Source organism: Sciurus carolinensis, chromosome 4 (assembly GCF_902686445.1).
Source record: "Sciurus carolinensis chromosome 4, mSciCar1.2, whole genome shotgun sequence".
Taxonomy (NCBI): Eukaryota; Metazoa; Chordata; class Mammalia; order Rodentia; family Sciuridae; genus Sciurus; species Sciurus carolinensis.
The window spans coordinates 98,223,054-98,248,396 of NC_062216.1; the positions used below are offsets into that span (position 1 = coordinate 98,223,054).

A 25,343-nucleotide genomic window follows, 5' to 3' on the forward strand; every position below is an offset into this window, starting at 1 on the left:
ATACTTTAGGCCTAATGCAGTCTTTTGGGTTTAAACAGTTGGTTTTGGCTGTACAGAAGTAACTAACTTTTGAAACAGCAACCAAATTCCACTGGAGCCTATGCTAGCTTCCATTAGATACAGTGGCAGTGGGTGTGCTGTCTGGTGAGGACTGATTTCTGCTTACAGGGAGTCTTTTCCTGATCAAACTAGCATTTGGAGTTAGTCAGGGGCACTGTCCCTCTGCCACAGGTTTTACAACACAATGACTTCATTCCTCCCACTTCATCTTAAGAGGCCCTGAAAAGGGGACAGATAGACTAAAACTCAGAAGGTGGTTGAAGACAATTTAAAGGCGAGACTGAAACTGAGTTTTGGTTACTAAGCTACAAAAGAAAGTTTGAAAGAAAAGAGAAAAAAGAAAAGCTTCCTGAGTTCTAAATAAGCAAACAAATTAACAGTCTCTGCCTGCCAGAAGCTTAAAAATGTGAAGCATAATGACATTTCCTCTTTTTATGAAAGACCACACAGGGCACTCAAAGGAAAAGTATACCTTACAATAAAACCAACAAGGATTAATGTGAACAAAGGGAATGGATTTTTCCTTTACCAGTCAATATTCTTTATAGGTTGGCACACTACATTATTTCTACAGAAGTATATATTTTAGGAAGTTTTGGAATAATTTCTGAATTTTTAATATAGGGTATTGTATAGAAATGTCATGGCCATCAAATTTCTGGATGGCATGAAGCTGGGAAGAGCTAAAATGCTCAAGAGATTTGGGGTTATATATACTTATATGCTCATATCCTCAACATATACCTACAAAATCAGTAAGTAACATGCCACAAACTGGGAAAATATGTTCAATGTGAGGTAAAGAGTCAACACTTTCAACATATAAATTATTAAAAACAGATACCACAGAAAAATAGGCAAAGTATTTAACACATAACCAAACAATATTAGGGCAAATATAAAGAGGAATGCATGTAGTCTAGTAACTAAAGAAAGGCAAATTTAAACAGTTAGCCATCATTTTGTCTACCCATGGGAGGTAAAACCAAAACCAGATTCCAGCTCCTTCTGAGGAAAACAGAAAGACTTATTTGTAAGATCCAGTACTGTCACTATACTAGGTAAAAATTAGCTCATCCCTTACCAAAATGTTAACCAGGATTTATACTGAAATTAGTGTTCAGCTTCCAAATGAATCCAGTGACAAATCAGAATCATACTTGGGCTATACCCCAAATTTACCAATTCAGAATCTCAGAATGGGTTCTACGAATTTATATAAAAAAAATTCTAACTTTTGGCATTAGGAAATCAGTGGACCAGATGATTCTGAATAGATGTCCATTTCAATGATCAGATTCTAGATTCACTAATATAACATTTAGTATTTAGGTTTGCATTTGTGTCTTTTTTAACTTCTGATCAATTTATTCATAGTACCTAAGTTTCCATCACAGTTCTTTGCTGCAATAGGTCACTCTGAAATTTTAGGCTTTCATTCTAGCTCAAAGAAAGGGACGTGGATTCTGATAAGCTATACTCTTAAAATAATTAGCAATTATTAGAGAGACAATGACTCCATTATCCAGAAGTTTACTGTCAACTGTGAAGATTGAAAAAAATAGCTCTTTAGTAAAGGGATTTTATAGGTATTAAAACCCATTATTTTGTTAACACTGTCCTCTAGGACAGGAAATATAGTTTTTAAACTAAATTTCTGAATCTGTGTTAACTCTCAGGTAGTTACACTTAGATATTTTATATTCAATGAATCCCTATCTTCATTGAAGATGTAGGAGGAGGGGATGACAGTAATGACAGGACAATAGGAGAGAGAGATGACTCTTTTTAACCTTGGATTTCAAAGTGGGTACATACACAGCAGGAGGAATTAAAAAAAAAAATTTCCCTTGGATGTATATACTGTTCCTTACACCTAAATTTTTTTAATATTGCCCAGTATATCAGATTTTTATTGCAAGAGCCATTTATTCCAAGTCATACACAAACCCAGGACACTTTGTTGCACACTCTGAATGCAGACTAAAACAATATACAATATTTAAAGATATACAATGAATATTTCATAGTAAAACATTTTTGATGTTTTATTGAAATGCGGCAATAGAATCTTTCCAAAAATATGCAGAGGTCAATATGAATTTTCAAATCTTACTGAGAATCATCTTCTGACTCTTCTTTATATAGAGTGCATAGGAGGGACAAGAACCATCCCTGCTTTGCTCTTACCATAATGTTTTAACCCAAGGCACAGGCCTGCTCACTCCAGCAATGTGCACTCAGTGACCTTGAAGATGAACTTCTGAGACTAGAATGTGCTGTTCTCATATCAGTTACAGAAAGTACCACGACTGTTTGGTAAGACCAAAAGAACTATCTGATGGGGTGAGGGGGGCTGGTTTTCTTTGATCCTGAAGTCTTTTCATTAGAAGAGAGGAAAGTTTCCCTCTTAAAGTGGTGCCAAAAGGTTGAGTTTATGTTCTTTCAGAATAAAGTTCTGATGCTAAATTTTCATACATAGAAATAGATGGTTTATTTAAAAAAAAACAACAACAACATTTTGGTTAGAAAAATCAGGGTCTTATCTTAAAACTCACCTATTCACTTGTTTGTGGGTTATTTGGATACTCCCAGACCACAAGATTCTGTTAAATTCAGTCAAACATACATAGCTGGGAAACTTAGGAGCACCACAGTTGGTACCACGACTAAATATATAGGCATGACACAAGTGGCAGCCCAGTATTAAAGGATGCAGCAGTAGTTCAGAGAAGCCCCTTCCTTCATAACTTGAGGGGGTAAGAATGGAAGGATGGCACCTGCTGACATGCTTCACAGAAGTGGATCTGTCAGTCATTGAAGAATAAGAGGTCCACCAAGGAGTCAAGGTATGGAGAAGGACTCCAGGCCATTCAACAGCAGAGACAAAGATACCAAAGACAGAAAACACATGGGACAGACCAACAGACCTTTTAATATTTCAGGACCTTGGCTAGAGGGGTCATCAGGCTCACATCAAAAAATCTTTGTGTAGAATGCCCTACAGTATGGATTTTTTCTTATTGGTACTAAGAAAAGTAATAGGACAGTGTTTTCATTTTAGAAAGAAATCACTAGAAGCAGAGAGGAGGATAGATTGAGAGGGTGCAATTCTGAATCACAGAGAAGAGATGAGACAAGACAAATCCAAGGAGAGAAAGGGTCAGAGAGGAGCTGGGCAGAACTCCCGAGAATCTCAAACATAAGCTGTTTCCCAAAGACATATAAAAATGAGTCACTATGTGTCTAAAAAGGAGTAGATGGCATAATAAAGCAAAACATCCAGATGAAACTGGGTTCAAACCTGGGCTCTGCTCTTTACTGGTTGTGCAACCCCACACAATTTACTTACTTCATGTCTTGAGGTTCACATTGATCATGTGTACATCGTCAATTATACTCCCACCTTTTACGGAATTGGCAGGAGAAAGAGATGAAAAGACAGTCCAAGCTGAGCGATTAACTCGTAATAGGAGCCCAAGCAAAAGTCTATGAAGTAGGCTGACAGAAAAGATTCACATCTATGGTTACTTGCTTTATGTTTCTAAACAAAGATTTAAATTTGTCTGTATTAAGTCTGTATTTCTGAAGCCCAGAAAACATTTATTTAGCTCTTCTATTTGTAGAGCTAAAGGAATAATTTAGAAGGATTTGCATTAAAAAATGTCCAAGTATCAATTCAGTTCAATTATAATGAATGCCCTCCTATAGGGAGTTTAGGCTTGTACTACAGACCCTGGGTATTGCACAATCAATTTCCATTTATAGCTCTAAAGATTAATGTTCTGGATGGTTTCTATGGCATCTAGATCATAGAATGTTCTCTGTCTTTAGTTTCCTTTAACTTGTACAAGAGAAGAGGAAGCATGGTTCAATGGTTTATTCCTTTGAAACATATATACACACATACTCTCTTTTTCTCCCTCAAAAACATCCAGCTTTCCAATTTCTAGGTACCCTAATTTCAATCAGTCTATTTTCCAGGATTCTTCTACATAGCAAGCAGCTGTTATTTCCTCTTTGCTTCCCAGTGATGTTCATTTTTTTAGAAATAACTTTTCTTCCTCAAAACATTCATCTAAAGCCTGTCCCCTCTTCTAAGACCCACAATGAGACATACCTCCTTTACAGAGTCTTTTCTAACTTTAAAACAGGAAACTGTCTGATTCTCTCTTGTGGTTCATTAGTACATTTAATGGAGAAAATGTTGGGCTCTAAATGTGAAGTTCGGTCTTTTGTTTTTATGCCAACCATCATATAAGTATTCATGCTTTAGCATGAAAAAAAAAAAAAATGACAACTTTCCTGAACTGTGATTCTCAGTGCCTGAAAGCTACTGGAAATGTTGGTTGAATGAATGAGCTCACTCTTAATTTCTACAGATATTTTAATGTAAGTCATGGATATGAAAGGAAATCTCTTATGAGACACTACAGAAAGTAGCACGGACAACTTCATATAGTTTTATACAATTAAAATATATCAAAATAAGGGTTGGGGATGTAGCTTAGTAGTTGAGCATGTGCTTAGAATGTATGAGGCCCTGGTTTGATCCTCAGCAAAGAAAAATCAAAATAGAAAAAAATATTTTTGACTAAGAATGACAAAAAATTTTTATAGAAAAAAATGAAAAGAGTTGTCTACCAAGGTGTAGAAGGCAGAAAGGCAAAATAAATTCAATTTAAAATAATATTTATGTAGTACCTCCTTTAAAAGCATTTATCAGAGCACTGTCAACTGTTAACTACATTTTTTAAAACAAATTTTTATTTGAAAGTATTAAAAGTCATTGAGTTTTTTTTTTTTTTTTTTTTGTGGTCAGGGGCACTTAACCACTGAGCCACATCCCCAGTCCTATTTTGTATTTTATTTAGAGACAGGATCTCACTGAGTTGCTCAGCACCTCACCACTGCTGAGGCTGGCTTTGAATTTGCAATCACCTGCTATGCGCCACCATGCCAGCACCATTAACTTCTTTGAGCCTTAATTTCCTTGATTGTAAAACTAGGATTTAATCCTAATAATACCTCAAAATCCAAAGTTTTTTTGATAATTAAATTTCAAAATATTGTGCATCTCTGGAGACACTGATGATACTTGTAAGTTCCTCAAGAAAATACTACTGACGATTGCACTCTGCGGCACTTCCTGTGCTCTTTGGAATGAGTGCTGGGAACATAAGGAAAGAACTGAGGGTGAGAGCAAGCAGGATGGTTTGTGTCCTAACACCCATGAACCATTTCCTCTTCTTTCATATGCACAATTCCTTTAAATGAAACTAGCTCTGTCTCTGTGCTTCAAGGATGTAGTACTAAAGGTGTTGCTCTAGTTATATCTCAATAGTTCATCTTTATTATCCATTAGGTAGAAAGGAAACAAATTCAAGTCAGCATTTGAGCAGAAATATGAAGTAGAGAACTAAAAACTGTACCCAGTTACTCTTTCTTCTCTTTTTGGGGATGGAGGATCAGGTATTACTAAAGAGGGATCCAGGTGATGGGAAGATGGGAATAAGAGTTTCTTGTACTTTGACTAATTGATACCCTCTGGAAAACTATTTGTCCATTTCACCTTCCTTATACAGGTCCAGCAAGCTGACTGTCTGGTAAATAATAAAAAATAATTGTGTGTGGTTCTTGTCAGTTTCCTAAAGAATGTTTTGGACACTTGGGACAACATTGAAATCTCACACACTCTCAAACTACAAATCTGGCTGTTAGTGAATTTATGTAGAATTTTCATGCAGTGAATCTTGTTAAGAAGTTGTTTTCAAGACTTTAGTCAAAGGTGCACAGGTTTCTAATGAAAAATATTAAGCAAAGGCTTCAGAATACTTCCTCTTTAGGGAAAAAAAAAAAGTTCAGATATGGTTTGGGTCTGGGAGCTAAGCCAGCAGGTAACAATGTTCCTTTAAAGTCATCTCTTGGATAACAATGAGCTCATCAATCACCTATTCCAGGAAACTGAAGAAAAACACATGACATAACACATCTGACTGGGCTGTTATGCTCTTTAAAGTTCAGTAAGCACTACCTGTTATTTGCTTTTTAGTCTCCAAGTCTCTGGTTTGCTTTAGCACCTGGAGTAGCCGAGGTACCCCATTGAGTTCAGCTACCTCCAACTTGTTGTCATTGTCTTCAAATACCAAGTTTCTCAAGGCCCCGCACACAGCTCGCTGTACATCTTCATTCGGAACTTTGAGCAGCTGTAGAAGCTTGGGGATACCATGAAGCTGATTAACCTGGGGAAGAAGTGGATGCATAATTCCAATGTTAATTTTGATGTGGCATTAATGCATTTCATGCATTATAAACATATGAAGTTCACTGTGTTAATGCAATACTTATCAGTGAACAACCATATGTAGCACAACCTGAGACTCACACTACATAACACACCCCTGTTGCAAAGCAGTATCTGTCATCAGCAACTTGAAGGGGGAAGGTTAATGATAAAGGGAAGATAGTGATATTTAAGTAGGAAAAAGAGTTAAATCATAAAAGCCTGGAGCATAATAAAAAAAGAAGAGAACTAAGGGCCTGGGGAATAAGAAATTTTAGGAAAGAACACCAAATTACATGAGTGCTTTTTCCAGGACAAAACTTTATAGTCAATATGAAATGAATCACCTTCATAAATAGTAGAAATAAAAATTCATTTATCATGGCAATATTGAAAGTAATGCAACCTAACTCTAAAACCAAGCTATTGCCTTGAGTATTTAAAAAGATTTACACAAATTTTCCAAGCATTTAAGTAAATAATTTTGTGCTTTTTGATGTGCTATAGTGCAGCACAGTGGTATACCTATTCTAGTGACAATCCCAGTGACTTGGGAGGATGAGGCAAGAGGAATTCAAGTTTGAGGCCAGCCTTAGAAACTTAGCGAGACCCTAAGCAACCTAATGACTTTCTCCCAAAATAAAAAAATAAAAAGGGTTAAGGATGTAACTGAACAGAAAAAGTGACCTGAGTTAAATTCCCAGTGCCACCAAAAAAAAACTTCAAAATATATATATGTATATATACATACACATTACATACACACACACACACACACACACACACACACACGTATCCAAATACACAAGAAAGAACACGTTGTCTATTGGAGAAAATGCCACAACTAGCAGTGGAAATGAAAAAAACATAAGGTTTAGGTTCAGAAACTACTATAGCTGCTTAGAAGAGGTCAAATATCAATTTGAGTAAAGTGATTTGGTATTTTAGGCTGCAAATATCATGAAATGGGAAAAGTGGACAGAGGGTTGGTACAATGAAATGTTAAGTTGTAGTCTAACAGTTTTCCTTCTCAAAGGCTTCCACTTGCATTCAATTTGAAAACTTTTAAGTTGGTGAGAGTTTTAGGTACAGATCTCAGTCATTCTGATCAGTTTTATGCAAACATTTTCAGGCAGCAAGTTTATGAATGAGGTGAACTTCCCTTTCAAATGAGTTTGGTCAGGTATGAAGGGCCCCCTAACTGCCAGCAGTCTGCTCTTGTAGGGGTGGGTAGTGGTGTGGCAGTGAGTCTGGCTCAAAGGCACATTTGCATATTTTCTGTGTATCCAGCCTCTCCCTCTTGTAAATAGTAGAAATAGCATGATATAATCTTCCAATCTTACATCTTCCTTTGTTAGGATTGGGAAAAGTCTACCAAAAAAAAAAAAAAAAAAAAAAAAAGGAATGACAGTCCAGGTTGTAAAATAATCTAAAAATAATAAAAATAATAAGCACAATAACAATAAAGCAAAAATAACAAGTCTTCCTCCTCCTGTATCTCTCAATAGTGTTAAAAATTTCTATGGTCCAGATGTGGTGGGGCATGCCTGTAATCCCAGTGGCTTGGGAGGCTAAGGCAGGGGATCACAAGTTCAAAGCCAGCCTCAGCAACTTAGCAAGGTCTTAAACAACATAGTGAGACCCTGTTTCTAAATAAAAACATAAAAAAGGTCTGGGGATGTGGCTTAGTGGTTGGGCATCCCTGGGTTCAATCCCCGGTACCAAAAACAAAACAAAACAAAACAAAACTTTAAGAGGGAAAAAAAAAAAAAAAAAAAAGATAAAAAAAAAAGACACATAAAAACATAACTATTGCATACATAACTAGGGTATCATGGGGTGTGTCAATACAGAGCAAAGTACTTTTTGAGACCCTTTTTGGTACCCTTAAGGCTTCCCTGGTGTTAATGAGGAGTAATACTTTCACTTATTGGCTTCCTCAGGAAACATTTATAGAATAGGAGACAGATGGGAAACCAGTCAGAGCAATTGTGTTTGTACATCAATACCAATGATAAAGATTTCTTAGGTACCCATTAAAACTGGTCCAACAGATCATCTACTGGTTTGCTTCCTCTATTTCCATTATTATACTTCCTTAAGAGCAAAAAAGCACAATTTATTTAAGATGACTTATAGTTCTCATGATTCTCTAATTTTCTCAATTTTTATTCTTAGTTAAGTTTCAAGGTGGCAAATTTCATACTTCATGAACTTCACAAATGCTAGCTAAGCCAAATCTTCATAGCAGCAGCAGACACATCAGAAGCAAAAGAAAATGCTGTTTGTCCTGAGGTACTTTGGCAGCTTTAGAAATATTTTATTAACTTAATTTATAATGTATAAGTTGCCTTCTTCAAAATATGATGTGAAATGGCTTATTGGCCATATTGCATTTCAAGCTGTGATGATAGGATTAGTGAGAAGTGGCATGAGGAAGCCTCCCTGGCTCTCACCTGTCACCTTTATCCCCTTGGCTTTCAGCACTTGCTCTAGTCCGGAAACAGGTACTGCAGTCAAGACAGTGTGCAAATAAAGGCTGAAATCTGGCTACTGCTCTACCTATTACAGAATTTGACTCCCTAGTGTCTGGAACTTATCCCAGGTTTAAAAATAGACTTTGGTTTCTTTTATCCATTTTATCAAGCAAATGAATATAAATCAGATGAAATGTAAGAAGTGGAGGACCTCCTCCCTCTGGCATTTAACTAGAGGATGGTAGGTGATGAATCATGTATACATTAGGATCAAAATCAAGTGTGCTGCTTTTGTCCCTTAAAACTCAGGGAGGCAGTTGAAACCAGAAGGGTCTGATGAGTTTCCTTGTTAAACTGAATCCCCAGGGGACTTTTTCCTTTTTTGAGGAGATAAAAAGAAATGACTAACATAAAGTCTCAGAACTTCAAAAAAGCTTTCATTTGAGATGGTTTCTAAATTTACGAATGGGCAGAATCATATTAGAATTTTAACTTTCTCTTTGGCCTTATGTTAACATTCTTCCCTACTGGCTATAAAATAAGTAAAGGAGTCAGGAGTGGTGGTGCACACCTGTAATTCCAGCTACTTTGGAGGCTGAAGCAGGAGGATCATAAAGTGATGCCAGCCTGGAAAACTTAGTGAGACCTTGTCTCAAAATAAAAAATAGGAATGGCGATGTAGCTCAGTAATAGAGCATCCCTGGGTTCAATCTGCAGTTAAACCCTGCCTCCCTCCCACACACAAATAAGTAAATGATGGGGGTTTCAGGCGAAAAATAAGCAGCACAGGGAAACACCCGACTCTGAGAAAAAGGCTGTGGTGCTGCAGTCTGCTCTCATGTCCTTCTTTGTCTGGAATGTTCTGCCCATTCCCCTCTTCTGACAAAGCCCTACTCATCCTGCATTATCCAGCTCAAATGTCACCTTGTTCGTGAAATGTCACTCCCTTCCTCTCTTTCCTTCCCATTAGAATTAATCACTCCCTATAAATTGGTCTAACCTTTCAGGAAGGCAATCGGCAACATGTGTCAAAACTTTAAAAATATTTGCTTCTGGTAATCTTCATAAGGAAATAATGTGAAATGCAGACACAGACTAATATATAAAAATAGTAACTGCAGTATTAATAATAATGAAAAATAAGGAACATACACAGCCAACAGTGGGGGAGAAGTGGCTGATGACTGTCACATATCTTCAAGTTGAGGTATTCATGGGAGAGGCAGAGCAGTGTTTGAACTGATAGATGCTTTATTAGTCATACAGTTTCCCCATCAGTCAAATGGGAATTGTGTAAGGTTATCTTGTAACTATCACATAGTAGTTACTCAACACATAGTAGTTACTGCTATTACCATTAAATGCCACCATTAAGCTGATGTTTTAAAAATATTATTAGTTTTCTGAGAAAATGCTTATGATATACTATTTAAAAAGTGGAGTAAAATATATTTGCATTTCCACTCATAAACATAGGCACACAGAAAAATAGGATTAGGGGATTTGGGAGAAGTGATCAAAGACATAAGTCATGAATGCAATCTGCTATTTTGATTTTAAAAGGGGTATATTTGTGCATGCTTTAAAAATTTTTAAAAATCCCCACAAAACAAGTTACATAACCAATTTGATTACAGATATGTAAATTTATGTGTTAAAAAATCAGAGGAAAAACCCCAAAATAACAATGGTAGGATTATGGAATGGGTATTTTTTTTTTCTCTTTTAATTCTCAAATTTCTTATAATTACATTAAATTAGTTTTATTTAATTTTGCAAAACATTTATGGTGGTCACTAATTTAGTGATAAGATTTGAAGGAGGCATGGAAAAGGATCATTTAAAAAAGGGTCTGGCAGATTAAACTAAAGGATTTATCTTTAATCCTGAAGGCAAGATGGGCAGTAATTGGAAAGGTTTCCCTAGGAGCTAGGAGACTGGATTGGTAATAGTTAAGAATGGAAGTAGGGATATGAGTTAGGAGGCAACTGGGTTTAACAGATGATGGTGACAGGGACCAGGATAGTAGTGCTGAGTAGAGAGTAAAAGATGAGTAGATTCAAGGTATTTTTCTGAGTAGTACTAATAGAACTTGAACACTGAGTGAATATGAGAGGGAAGGGAAGAAAAAAAAAAAAAACCCAGGAAGTTTTTTTTTTTTTTTTTTTTTCCCCCTTGTTGAAAGTCTGTTCAAGTTTTGGTGTCAAACTACGCCAGTAAACTACTGTTCATTATCAGAAGAAATACACCCCTAATATGAAAATCTAAAATTCAAAATGCTCAAAAAATGATGCCACAAGTGGAAATTTCTACACCATAAAACTCTGTTTCATGCCCAAATTAAAATACTGCAGAGCTGGGTGCAGTGGCACACCTGTAATACCAGAGGCTCAGAGGGCTGAGACACGGGGATCATGAGTTCAAAGCCAGCCTCAGCAAAAGCAAAGTGCAAAGCAACTCAGTGAGACCCTGTCTCTAAATAAAATACAAAATAGGGTTGGGGATGTGGCTCAGTTCAATTCCCAGTACCACCCACCCCCCAAATTGTATAAATTATCTGCAAGCTTCATTTATAAGTTGTATATGAAAAATAAATGAATTTTGTGTTTAGACGTTGATCCCATCCCCAAGATATCTCTTTATGTATATGCAAAAATTCCAAGATCTGAAAAAAACCCCAAATCCACAACAATTCCAGTCCTAAGCATTTTGGATAAGAGACACTCAACTTATTACAGGCTCTGAATTATTTTAGGTAAGCAATGTAGCACCATTTCATTATAGTCTTATAACAACTCTTTGTAGTGAAACTGTAATTTCCACTTAATAGGGAGGAAAGTTGGGGCTTAGGGAGGTAGAATATCTTGCCCCAAGGTCACCCATGTAATAAGAGTACTGGGAAGTGCTGGGGCTGTGGCTCAGTGGTGGAGCACTTGCCTGGCACATACGAGGCATTGGATTCAGTCCTCAGCACTGCATAGAAGTAATAAAAAATAAAGATACTGTGTCAATCTACAACTAAAAAAAAAAAAAGAAAAGAAAAGAAAAGAGTACGGGGTTTCAAACCTAGCTCTGAGTGACTATTGAATGTCTATGCTCAAACCACTAGTACCCTGACTCCCAATCCACTGGAAGGTAATATTAATCCATTGATAGATAAATGGACTGCTGGAGGTGGAACCTTATACCCGCTGCTAGGAGCTAAGCAGCTGTCGTCCTCCACATACTTCCACCATGATGTTCTGCCTCACCTCAAGCTCAGAACAGTGTAGTTGGCTGACCATAAACTGAGACTTCTGAAACCACAAGCCCCAAATAAACCTTTCCTCCTTTAAGTTGTTCTTGTCAGGTATTTTGGTCACAACAAAGAAAAGTTGACTAACAGGAAAAGAGCTGCAGAGGAAGAGAACTCCTGAGATCAGCAGAAGGTTCCCCTCAAGCATTCAGAAGATTATTAATTATGTATGTGCGTAAAGAAAACTGGTTGAGGATCCGCAAGCAGCCTCTGGGATCAGGGCAGGGCAGCCAGAGACCTCTTCATGTGGCTCTGCCCACTCCAGCTGCAGGCTCTCTTCACGGGGCGATCCAAGATGGCGGCCTAGAGGGTGACTGCACCCCCAGTCGCTCCAGAACCCAGGAGTTAAGAAGGGGAGGCATTGAGAGACTCAGACTGAAATAGAGCCACAGGTGAGTCTGCCCACTGGGTAAAGCTCGGCCCGGGTGGCAGGCCCAGATAGAGGTGGCTTATCGGAGCCGGGCAGGGCAGCTAGAGTCTTCCCAAGGTAGCCTTCCACACTCTGGCAGTGGGCTCCTCCCACACGGCCAGCTGCACAGTGCAGGCCCACAGTGAGAGCCTTTCCACACAGAGCCAGCTCCAAACCCTGGAACCAGTAGGGGGCTAGGGGCAGTTTTCTTCGGATGCACTGCATTATCAGATTCCTCCAAGACATCAGGCTACTGAAGGCTGGGAGGTGATACACTGGAAATCTACCAGGACACTATAAGACAAGAGCGGAAAACTGCAATATCTCGGGGTCCCACTGACAGCTGACCAATATGAGAAAACAAGGGAAGAAAATGTCCCAAACAAACCTAGATACTACATCAATAAAACCCATGACAGCACAGCAGAAGAAATGTCAGAAAGGGAGTTCAGAATGTACGTAATTAAAACGATTAGGGAAGCTAATGAGGAGATGAAAGAGCAAATGCAGGCATTGAAGGAGGAGATGAAAGAGCAAATGCAGGCATTAAATGATCACACCAATCAACAGTTAAAAGACCAAATACGGGAAGCAAGAGATCATTTCAATAAAGAGTTAGAGATACTGAAAAAACAAACAAACTGAAATACTTGAAATGAAGGAAACAATAAACCAAGTTAAAAACTCCACAGAAAGCATAACCAATAGGATAGAACACCTGGAAGACAGAACCTCAGACATTGAAGACAAATTATTTAACCTTGAAAACAAAGATGGCCAAACAGAAAAGATGGTAAGAAATCATGAACAGAATCTACAAGAATTATGGGATATCATGAAAAGGCCAAATTTAAGAATTATTGGGATTGAGGAAGGCTTAGAGAAACAAACCAAAGGAATGAACAATCTATTCAATGAAATAATATCAGAAAATTTCCCAAATATGAAGAATGAAATGGAAAAACAAGTACAAGAGGCTTATAGAACTCCAAACATACAAAATTACAACAGACCCAGACCAAGGCACATTATTATGAAAATACCTAACATTCAAAATAAAGACAGAATCTTAAAGGCCGCGAGAGAAAAGAATCAAATTACATTCAGAGGGAAACCAATAAGAATATCAGCAGATGTTTCAATCCAGACCCTAAAAGCTAGAAGGGCCTGGAACAACATATACCAAGCCCTGAAAGAAAACGGATGCCAACCAAGAATCTTATACCCAGCAAAACTTACTTTCAAATTTGACGATGAAATAAGATCTTTCCATGATAAACAAAAGCTAAAGGAATTTACAAAAAGAAAGCCAGCATTACAGAACTTTCTCAGCAAAATATTCAATGAGGAAGAGATGAAAAACAACGATGCAAATCAGCAACAGGAGGCCCTAGCCTAAAGGAATAGCCAAATAAAGGAGAAACCAAATCATGTCAAAAACAAATATGAGTCAATTGACTGGGAATACAAATCATATCACAATAATAACCCTGAATGTTAATGGCCTGAACTCATCAATCAAAAGACACAGACTGGCAGATTGGATTAAAAAGAAAAATCCAATAATATGCTGCCTGCAAGAGACTCATCTCATAGAAAGAGACACCCATAGACTAAAGGTGAAAGGATGGGGAAAAACATACCATGCACACGGACACAGCAAAAAAGCTGGAGTATCCATCCTCATTTCAGATAATGTGGACTTCAAACCAAAACTAGTCAGAAGGGATAAAGAAGGACATTTCATACTGCTTAAGGGAAGCATAAATCAGCAAGACATAACAATCATAAATATCTATGCCCTGAACATTGGCTCATCCACATACGTCAAACAAATCCTTCTCAATTCCAGAAATCAAATAGACCACAACACAATAATACTAGGCGATTTTAACACACCTCTCTCACCACTGGATAGATCGTCCAAACAAAAATTGAATAAAGAAACTATAGATCTCAACAACACAATCAACAATTTAGACTTAACGGACATATATAGAATATACCATCCAACAAAGAACGAATACACTTTCTTCTCAGCAGCACATGGATCCTTCTCTAAAATAGACCATATTTTATGCCACAAAGCTACTGTTAGCAAATACAAGAAGATAGAGATACTACCTTGTACTCTATCAGATCATAATGGATTGAAACTAGAAATAAATGACAGAATAAAAAACAGAAACTTCTCCAATACCTGGAGATTAAATAATACACTATTATATGATGAATGGATAACAGAAGACATCAGGAGGGAAATAAAAAAATTCTTAGAAGTAAATGAGAACAAAGACACATTATATCAAAATCTCTGGGACACTATGAAAGCAGTACTTAGAGGAAGATTTATTTCATGGGGCGCATTCAAAAAAAGAAGTAGAAATCAACAAATAAATGACTTAACACTACAGCTCAAAGCGCTAGAAAAAGAAGAGCAGACCAATACCAAAAGTAGTAGAAGACAGGAAATAAAATCAGAGCCGAAATCAACGAAACCGAAACAAAAGAAACAATCGGAAAAATTAACAAATTAAATAGTTGGTTCTTTGAAAAAATAAATAAAATTGATAAACCCTTAGCCACACTAACAAAGAGAAAGAAAGAGAAAACTCAAATTACTAAAATTCAGAATGAACAAGGAAACATCACAACAGACACGAGTGAAATACAAAACATAATTAGAAGCTATTTCGAAAATCTATACTCCAACAAAACAGAAAACCTCGAAGACATCAACAAATTTCTAGAGACATATGAATTACCTAAACTGAACGAGGAAGACATACACAACTTAAATAAATCAATTTCAAGCAATGAAATAGAAGAGGTCATCAAAAGCCTACCAACAAAGAAAAGTCCAGGACCAGATGGGTTCTCAGCCGAGTTCTACAAAACCTTTAAAGAAGAGCTCATTCCAATACTCCTCAAACTATTCCATGAAATAGAAGAGGAGGGAACCCTCCCAAACTCGTTCTATGAAGCCAGTATCACCTTGATACCTAAACCAGACAGAGACACATCGAGGAAAGAAAATTTCAGACCAATATCCTTAATGAACATCGATGCAAAAATTCTCAACAAAATTTTAGCAAATTGCATACAAATATATATTAAAAAGATAGTGAACCACGATCAAGTGGGTTTTATCCCAGGGATGCAAGGTTGGTTCAACATCCGGAAATCAATAAATGTCATTCACCATATCAACAGACTTAAAGTTAAGAATCACATGATTATTTCAATAGATGCAGAAAAAGCATTTGATAAAATACAGCATCCTTTCATGCTCAAAACACTAGAAAAAATTGGGGTAGTGGGAACATTCCTTAACATTATAAAGGCCATCTACACTAAGCCCATGGCTAATATCACTCTAAATGGTGAAAAACTGAAAGCGTTCCCCCTAAAAACTGGAACAAGGCAGGGATGCCCTCTTTCACCACTTCTATTCAATATCGTCCTTGAGACTCTAGCCAGAGCAATCAGACAAACCAAAGAAATTAACGGGATACGAATAGGAAAAGAAGAGCTCAAACTATCCCTGTTCGCTGATGACATGATTATATATTTAGAGGAACCTGGAAATTCCACCAGAAAACTTTTAGAACTCATAAGTGAATTCAGTAAAGTAGCAGGTTACAAGATCAATGCTCATAAATCTAATGCATTTTTATACATAAGTGATGAATCCTCAGAAAGAGAAATTAGGAAAACTACCCCATTCACAATAGCATCGAAAAAAATAAAATACTTGGGAATCATTCTCACAAAAGAGGTGAAAGACCTCTACAATGAGAACTACAGAACACTAAAGAAAGAAATTCAAGAAAATCTTAGAAGATGGAAAGATCTCCCATGTTCCTGGATAGGCAGAATTAATATTGTCAAAATGGCTATACTACCTAAAGTGCTATACAGATTCAATGCAATTCCAATTAAAATCCCAATGATGTACCTTGCAGAAATAGAGCAAGCAATTATGAAATTCATCTGGAAGAATAAAAAACCTAGAATAGCTAAAGAATCCTCAGTAGCAAGAGCGAAGCAGGGGGTATTGCAATACCAGATCTTCAACTCTACTACAAAGCAATAGTAACAAAAACGGCATGGTATTGGTACCAAAATAGACAGGTAGATCAATGGTACAGAATGGAGGACATGGACACAAACCCAAATAAATACAATTTTCTCATTCTAGACAAAGGGTCCAAAAATATGCAATGGAGAAAAGATAGCCTCTTCAACAAATGGTGCTGGGAAAACTGGAAAACCATATGCAATAGAATGAAATTAAACCCCTATCTCTCACCCTACACAAAACTCAACTCAAAATGGATCAAGGACCTCGGAATCAGACCAGAGACCCTGCATCTTATAGAAGAAAAAGTAGGTCCAAATCTTCAACTTGTTGGCTTAGGATCAGACTTCCTTAACAGGACTCCCATAGCACAAGAAACAAAAGCAAGAATCAACAACTGGGATAGATTCAAACTAAAAAGCTTTCTCTCAGCAAAGGAAACTATCAGAAATGTGAAGAGAGAGCCTACAGAGTGGGAGAATATCTTTGCCAACCATACCTCAGATAGAGCGCTAATTTCCAGAATCTATAAAGAACTCAAAAAACTCTACAGGAAGAATACAAATAATCCAATCAACACATGGGCTAAGGAAATGAACAGACACTTCACAGAAGAAGATGTACAAGTAATCAACAGATATATGAAAAAATGTTCAACATCCCTAGTAATAAGGGAAATGCAAATCAAAACTACACTAAGATTTCATCTCACCCCAATTAGAATGGCGATCATCAAGAATACAAGCAACAATAGGTGTTGGCAAGGATGTGGTGAAAAAGGAACACTCATACATTGCTGGTGGGGTTGCAAATTAGTGCAGCCACTCTGGAAAGCAGTGTGGAGATTCCTCAGAAAGCTTGGAATGGAAACACCATTTGACCCAGCTATCCCACTCCTTGGCCTATACCCAAAGGACTTAAAATCAGCATACTGCAGAGATACAGCCACATCAATGTTCATTGCTGCTCAATTCACCATAGCCAGATTGTGGAACCAACCTAGATGCCCTTCAGTTGATGAATGGATAAAGAAACTGTGGCATATATATACAATGGAATATTACTCCACAATGAAGAATGATAAAATTATGGCATTTTTAGGCAAAGGGATGAAATTGGAGAATATCATGCTAAGTGAGATAAGCCAATCTCAAAAAACTAAAAGATGAATGATCTCGCTGATATGCGGATGAGGACATATAATGGGGGGTGGGAGGGGTTAGCATTAGGTTTAGGGTTAGGTTTAGGGTTAGGGATAAGGAGAGCGGTAAGAATGAAGGAAAGAAGGACTGTATAGAGGGAAAAGAGGGGTGGGAGGGGTGGGGGGAAAGAAAAAAAATAAACATCATTGCCCTATGTAAACGTATGATTACACAAATGGTATGCCTTCACTCTATGTACAAATTGAGAAACAACATGTATCCCATTTGTATACAATTAAAAAAAAAAAAAAAAAGAAAACTGGTTGAGGCCAGGGAAATAACCATATCAAATGATTTAAAGGAATAGCTACCCGTGTTCACACAACACCAGGAACAGAGATATTTCTTACCAGCCAGCTAGAAGAGCCTCAAAATTCATGATACGATAGGTAGAGTTCTCAAACTTCTCTTGCATTAGAGGTAGGATTAATTTGCTACAGAATTAATGCTGATTTGATCCCACCTAAATCTTAAGAGCAAGATTTGGAAAATCCAAACTATCTCCAAGTAAACTGACTGTCCCCCAGAAAAAAGTTCAAGATTATTTACTTATAAAAATATACAATTGACTGAGGTCTGGTGCCATCACTGGTCTGTTGCAGTCTTGCAGAGAGCCGGCAGGCGAGTCAAGCTGCCTGCATCATGGAGGTAGCAGGCGGGCACCCAACCCGCCTGCCTTGTGGAGCTAGGCGGCAGGCAGCCAAGCCGCCCAACTACCAGACCAAAGACAGACACCATCACTGAGCGACCCCACCTGACACCTGCACCGAGGTGGGTGCCATTACTAAGTGACCCCGCCCGACCACCACGCCAAGGTCAGTCGCCATTGCAGAGCAAACCAGCAGACAAGCCAGCCCGCCTGCATTGCGGAGCTAGCCAGAGGCTTCTTTATAGGCTGGTGCAGGCATTTTGAATTATTCCTGAGGGCGTGGCCATCATCATTGGAAGGGCAGCTCCCTTCCTGAGACACCTACAGGAGGCTAGAGGACCTTTGACAAGACCCAGGAGCCAAGAAGAGGAGATATTGACTCGGGACCAACTCAGAGCCACGGGGTGAGACTCTCCCACTGAACATGGCCCCCAGATGGGGCAGTAGTCCCAAAACGCAGGGAACTTCGTGGAGTAGAGTGGCCCAGTGAGATGCCCCCGCTGGAGCCGTGAACCCAGTCCACTGGGAGCACTGTAGAGGAGGGCCGCACAGAGAGAGGCTTCAACGCAGAGTGAAGGTCCGATGCCCAGGCTGTAGCTATGGTCCCCAGGGAATGTAGCAGAGGAAGCCCGCTCAGCAAGGGAGTCCCTCACAGGGCCAGGTTCCCCAGCCCAGGCAGTAGGTCAGGACCCCTGGGAACATTACAGAGGAGGGCTGCCCAGTCCAGGTGGTAGTTCTGGACCAAAGGGAACTTCTCAGAGGAGAGCTGCCCAGTGAAACTTCCACACCAGGTGAGTCTTCCCTGCTGGGCAAGGCTTTCCCACCAGGGCAGTAGAACCAGAGACACAGGCCCAGATCAGACGTGCCCCAGTCTGCAGTCTAATCCCCCTTTGGCTGACCATCAGTCAACAAGTGGAGGCACCTCTGCCCACTGATAGGAAATATACCCCACCTGAAGGTCACCACCCCTAGAGGGGCAGCTTCCTTGTGTATCACTGCATTATCAAGTTCCTGCAAGACTTCAGGCTACTGAAGGCTAAGAGGTGAGTTACTGGAAATCTACAGAGACAATATTAGTCAATAGAGGAAATCTGCAATATCTCAGAGTTTCATTACTAGAGGGGTAGATACATGACCAATATGAAAAAACAAGGGAAGAAAATGTCCCAAACAAACCTAGATGGTACAGCAATAAAATCCAATGACAGCATGGCAGAAGAAATGTCCAGAAAGGGAGTTCAGAATGTACATAATTAAAATGATCAGAGAAGCAAACTATGAAATGAAAGAGCAAATGCAGGCTTTGAATGATCACACCACTCAAGAGTTAAAAGAGCAAACGCAGGAAGTAAAAGATCACTTCAATAAAGAGTTAGAGATACTGGAAAAAACCAGACAGAAATCCTTGAAATGAAGGAAACAATAAACCAAATTAAAAACTCAATGGAAAGCATCAACAACAGACTAGATTCACTTAGAAGACAGAACCTCAGACATTGAAGAAAATATTTAACCCTGAAAACAAAGTTGACCAAACAGAGAAGATGGTAAGAAATCATGAACAGAATCTACAAGAATTATGGGATATCAAGAAAAGGCCAAATTTAAGAATTATTGGGATAGAGGAAGGCACAGAGAAACAAACCAAAGAAATGAACAATCTATTGAATGAAATAATATCAGAAAATTTCCCAAATCTGAAGAATGAAATGGAAAATCAAATACAAGAGGCTTATAGGATTCCAAATATACAAAATTACAATAGACCCACAACAAGGCACATTATTATGAAAATACCTAACATACAAAATAAAGACAGAATTTTAAAGGCTGCAAGAGAAAAAAAATCAAATTACATTCTGGGGGAAACTAATATGGATATCAGCAGATTTTTCAACCCAGACCCTAAAAGTTACAAGGGCCTCGAACACCATTTTTCAAACTCTGAAAGAAAATGGATGCCAACCAAGAATCTTATACCCAGCAAAACTTACCTTCAGATTTCATGACAAAATAAAATCCTTCCATGGTAAACAAAAGTTAAATGAATTTACAAAAAGAAAGCAGGTGCTACAGAACATTCTCAGCAAAATATTCCATGAAATGAAAAACAATGATGTAAATCAGCAAAGGGAGGAACTGCCCTAAAGGAACAGCCAAATAAAGGAGAAACCAAGTCATGTCAAAAAAAACCAAAAAACAAAAAACAACAAAAATGAGCCAAATGACCAGGAATACAAATTATATCTCAATAATAACCCTGAATGTTAATGGCCTGAACTCATCAATCAAAAGACACAGAATGGCAGATTGGATTAAAAAGAAAGATCCAACAATTTGCTGCCTGCAAGAGACTCACCTCATAGAGACTAAAGGTGAAAGGATAGGAAAAAATACCATGTACGTGGACACAGCAAAAAAGTCGGAATATCCATCCTCATATCAGATAATGTGAATTTTAAGCCAAAGTTAGTCAAAAGGGATAAAGAAGGACATTTCATACTGCTTAAGGGAAGCATAAATCAGCAAGACATAACAATCATAAATATCTATGCCTCAAACAGTGGCTCACCCATATATGTCAAACAAATCCTTCTCAATTCCAGAAATCAAATAGACCACAACACAATAATACTAGGTGATTTTAACACACCTCTCTCACCACTGGATAGATCTTCCAAACAAAAATTGAACAAAGAAACCACAGATCTCAATAACACAATCAATAACTTAGACTTAACAGACATATATAGAATATATCATCCAACGAAGAGTGAATACACTTTCTTCTCAGCAGCACAAGGAACCTTCTCTAAAATAGACCATATTTTATGCCACAAAGCTACTGTTAGCAAGTACAAGAAGATAGAGATACTACTTTGTTTTCTATCAGATCATAATGAATTGAAATTAGAAATAAATGACAGAATAAAAAACAGAAACTACTCCAACATCTGGAGATTAAATAATATCCTATTGTATGATGAATGGTTAACAGAAGACATCAGGATGGGAAATTAAAAAATTCTTAGAGGTAAATGAGAACAAAGATACATCATATCAAAATCTCTGGGACACTATGAAAGAACTTAGAGGAAAATTTATTTCATGGAGCACATTCAATAAAAGAAGAAAAAAAATCAACAAATAAATGACCTAACACTACAGCTTAAAGTCCTAGAAAAAGAACAGAACAACACCAAAAGTAGTAGATGATAGGAAATAGTTAAAATCAGAGCTGAAATCAACGAAATTGAAACAAAAGGAACAAGCGAAAAAATTGACAAAATAAATAGTTGGTTCTTTGAAAAAATAAACAAAATTGATAAACCCTTAGTCACACTAACAAAGAGAAAGAGGGAGAAAACTCAAATTACTAAAATTCGGAATGAACAAGGAAATATCACAACAGACATAAGTGAAATACAAAACATAATTAGAAACTATTTTGAATATCTATATTCCAACAAAATAGAAAACCTCGAAGACATCAACAAGTTTCTAGAGACATATGAATTGCCTAAACTGAACCAGGAGGACATACACAACTTAAATAAATCAATTTCAAGCAATGAAATAGAAAAGGTCATCAAAAGCCTATCAACAAAGAGATGGGTTCTCAGCCGAGTTCTACAAAACCTTTAAAGAAGAGCTCCTTTAAATACTCCTTTAAAATACTCCTCAAAGTATTCCATGAAATAGAAGAGGAGGGAACCCTCCCAAACTCATTCTATGAAGCCAATATCACCTTGATACCTAAACCAGACAGAGACACATCGAGGAAAGAAAATTTCAGATCAATATCCTTAATGAACATTGATGCAAAAATTCTCAACAAAATTTTAGCAAATCGCATCCAAAAATATATTAAAAAGATAGTTCACCACGATCAAGTGGGTTTTATCCCAGGGATGCAAGGTTGGTTCAACATCCGGAAATCAATAAATGTAATTCACCATATCAACAGACTTAAATCAAGAATCACATGATTATTGCGATAGATGTAGAAAAAGCATTTGATAAAATATGGCACCCGTTCATGCTCAAAACACTAGAAAAAATAGGGATAGTAGGAACATTCCTTAACATTGTAAAGGCTATCTATGCTAAGCCCATGGATAATATCATTCTAAATGGTGAAAAACTGAAAGCATTCCCCCTAAAAACTGGAACAAGGCAGGGATGCCCCCTTTCACCACTTCTATTCAACACTGTCCTCGAACTCTAGCCAGAGCAATTAGACAGACCAAGAAAATTAAAGGGATACGAATTGGAAAAGAAGAACTCAAACTACCCCTATTTGCTGATGACATGATTATATATTTAGAGGAACCAGAAAATTCTACCAGAAAACTTTTAGAACTCATTAGTGAATTCAGTAAAGTAGCAGGATATAAGATCAATGCTCATAAATCTAATGCATTTTTATACATAAGTGATGAATCTTCAGAAAGAGAAGTTAGGAAAACTACCCCATTCACAATAGCCTCAAAAAAAAAAAAAAAAAAATACTTGGGAATCAATCTAACAAAAGAGGTGAAAGACCTCTACAATGAGAACTACAGAACACTAAAGAAAGAAGTTAAAGAAAACCTTAGAAGATGGAAAGATCTCCCATGTTCTTGGATAGGCAGAATTAATATTGTCAAAATGGCCATACTACCTAAAGTGCTATACAGATTCAATGCAATTCCAATTAAAATCCCAATGACATACCTTACAGAAATAGAGTAAGCAATCATGAAATTCATCTGGAAGCTAAAGCAATCCTTAGCAGGAAGAGTAAAGCAGTGGGTAACGCAATACCAGAACTTCAACTATACTACAAAGCAATAGTAACAAAAACAGCATGGTATTGGTACCAAAATAAGAGAGGTAAATCAATGGTACAGAATGGAGGACATGGACACAAACCCATATAAATACAATCTTCTCATACTAGACAAAGGTGCCAAAAATATGCAATGGAGAAAAGACAGCCTCTTCAACAAATGGTGCTGGGAAAACTGGAAAACCATATGCAACAGAATGAAACTAAACCCCTATCTCTAACCCTGCACAAAACTCAACTCGAAATGGATCAATGACCTTGGAATCACACCAGAGACCCTGCATCTTATAGAAGAAAAAGTAGGTTCAAATCTTCAACATGTCGGTGTAGGATCAGTCTTCCTTAACAGGACTCTCATAGCACAAGAAACAAAAGCAAGAATCAATAACTGGGATAGATTCAAACTAAAAAGCTTTCTCTCAGCAAAGGAAACTATCAGCAATGTGAAGAGAGAACCTACAGAGTGGGAGAAAATCTTTGCCACTCATACTTCAGATAGAGCACTAATTTCCAGAATCTATAAAGAACTCAAAAAACTCTACACCAAGAATGCAAATAATCCAATCAACAAATGGGCTAAGGAAATGAACAGACACTTCACAGAAGAAGATCTACAAGCAATCAACAGATATATGAAAAAATGTTCCACATCTCTAGTAATCAAATCAAAACTACACTAAGATTCCATCTCACCCCAATTAGAATGGCAATTATCAAGAATACAAGCAACAACAGGTGTTGATGAGGATGTGTGGGAAAAGGTACACTCATACATTGCTGGTGGGGCTGCAAATTAGTGAAGCCACTCTGGAAAGCAGTGTGGAGGTTCCTTAGAAAACTTGGAATGGAAACACCATTTGACCCAGCTATCCCACTCCTTGGCCTATACCCAAAGGACTTAAAATCAGCATACTACAGAGATACAGCCACTTCAATGTACAGAGGGAAAAGAGGGGTAGAGGGGTGGGGAGGTGAAGGAAAAAAATAACAGAATGAATCAAAAACTATTACCCTAGGTAAATGTATGATTACACAAATGGTATGCCTCTACTTCATGTACAGAGAAACAAGATGTATCCCATTTGTTTACAATAAAATAAATTAAAAAAAATAAAATTAACCAGTACCCAATATGATAAAATTCATGATGCCTGGTATCCAGTCTAAAAATTGCCAGTGCTGATCATGATGGTGCATGCCTATAATCCCAGCATTCAGGAGGCTGAAGCAGGAGGATCACATGTTCAAGGACAGCTGAGGCTACTTAGTGAGACCTGTCTTAAAATTAAAAAGGGTTGAGAATGTAACTCAGTGCAGAGTAGTTGCTTGGCATATGCTAGGCTCCCTGGATTCAATTCCCAGCACTGGAAAAAAAAAAAAAAAAGCTAGACATGCAAAGAAGAAAAATATAACCCATATTGTGGATAAAAACTAATCAGTGAAAACCCACTCAGAGTAGAGCTGAGCATGGATGCTTGCACTTGTAAATCCAGTGGCCCAGGAGGCTGAGACAGTAAAATTTCAAGTTCAAAGCCAGCCTCACTAACTTAGTGGTACTCTGTCTCAAAATAAAAAACATTAAAAAAGGGGCTGCACATGTGGGCTCAGTTGTTAAACATCTCAGGTCACAAATGTAATTAGAATCAGCAGACAAGGACATTAAAGCAGCAATTTTAACTGTCTTCTATATGTTCAGAAACCTTGAGCAAAGATGGGAAATGAAAAGGATAAGTAGGGACATAAAAGATACAAGAAAGGAAATTTCATTTCTTCCTGAGATGAAAGGAAAATTTACGAAATAAAAATACAATGAATGATATTAATGGTATATTAAACACTGCAGAAGAAAAGACTGGTAAATTTAAGGAATAATTCTTGAAGTTATTCAAAAGGAAACAGAAAAAAAAAAAAAAGACTAAAAAGAATAGGGTGTTGATGAGCTACAGGACAACTCCAAGCATTTAACATATATGGAATATATGTAATTATAGTTCCCAAAGGAGGAACAGAAACAAACAATTATAAAGAGCTAATGTATGAAAGGTTCCAAAAATTC

General features: G+C 37.5%; 1 protein-coding gene across 2 annotated transcripts in view; it reads right to left on the minus strand.

Moving 5' to 3' along the window:
- Positions 1–25,343, minus strand: part of Pkp2 (plakophilin 2) — an 83,333-nt gene that overhangs the window by 30,643 nt on the left and 27,347 nt on the right. For both annotated transcript variants that reach the window (XM_047549865.1, XM_047549866.1), the window contains exon 5: positions 6,095–6,302. In XM_047549865.1, coding sequence (XP_047405821.1) covers positions 6,095–6,302 — 208 coding nt within the window. The remainder of the gene's footprint in view (positions 1–6,094; positions 6,303–25,343) is intronic.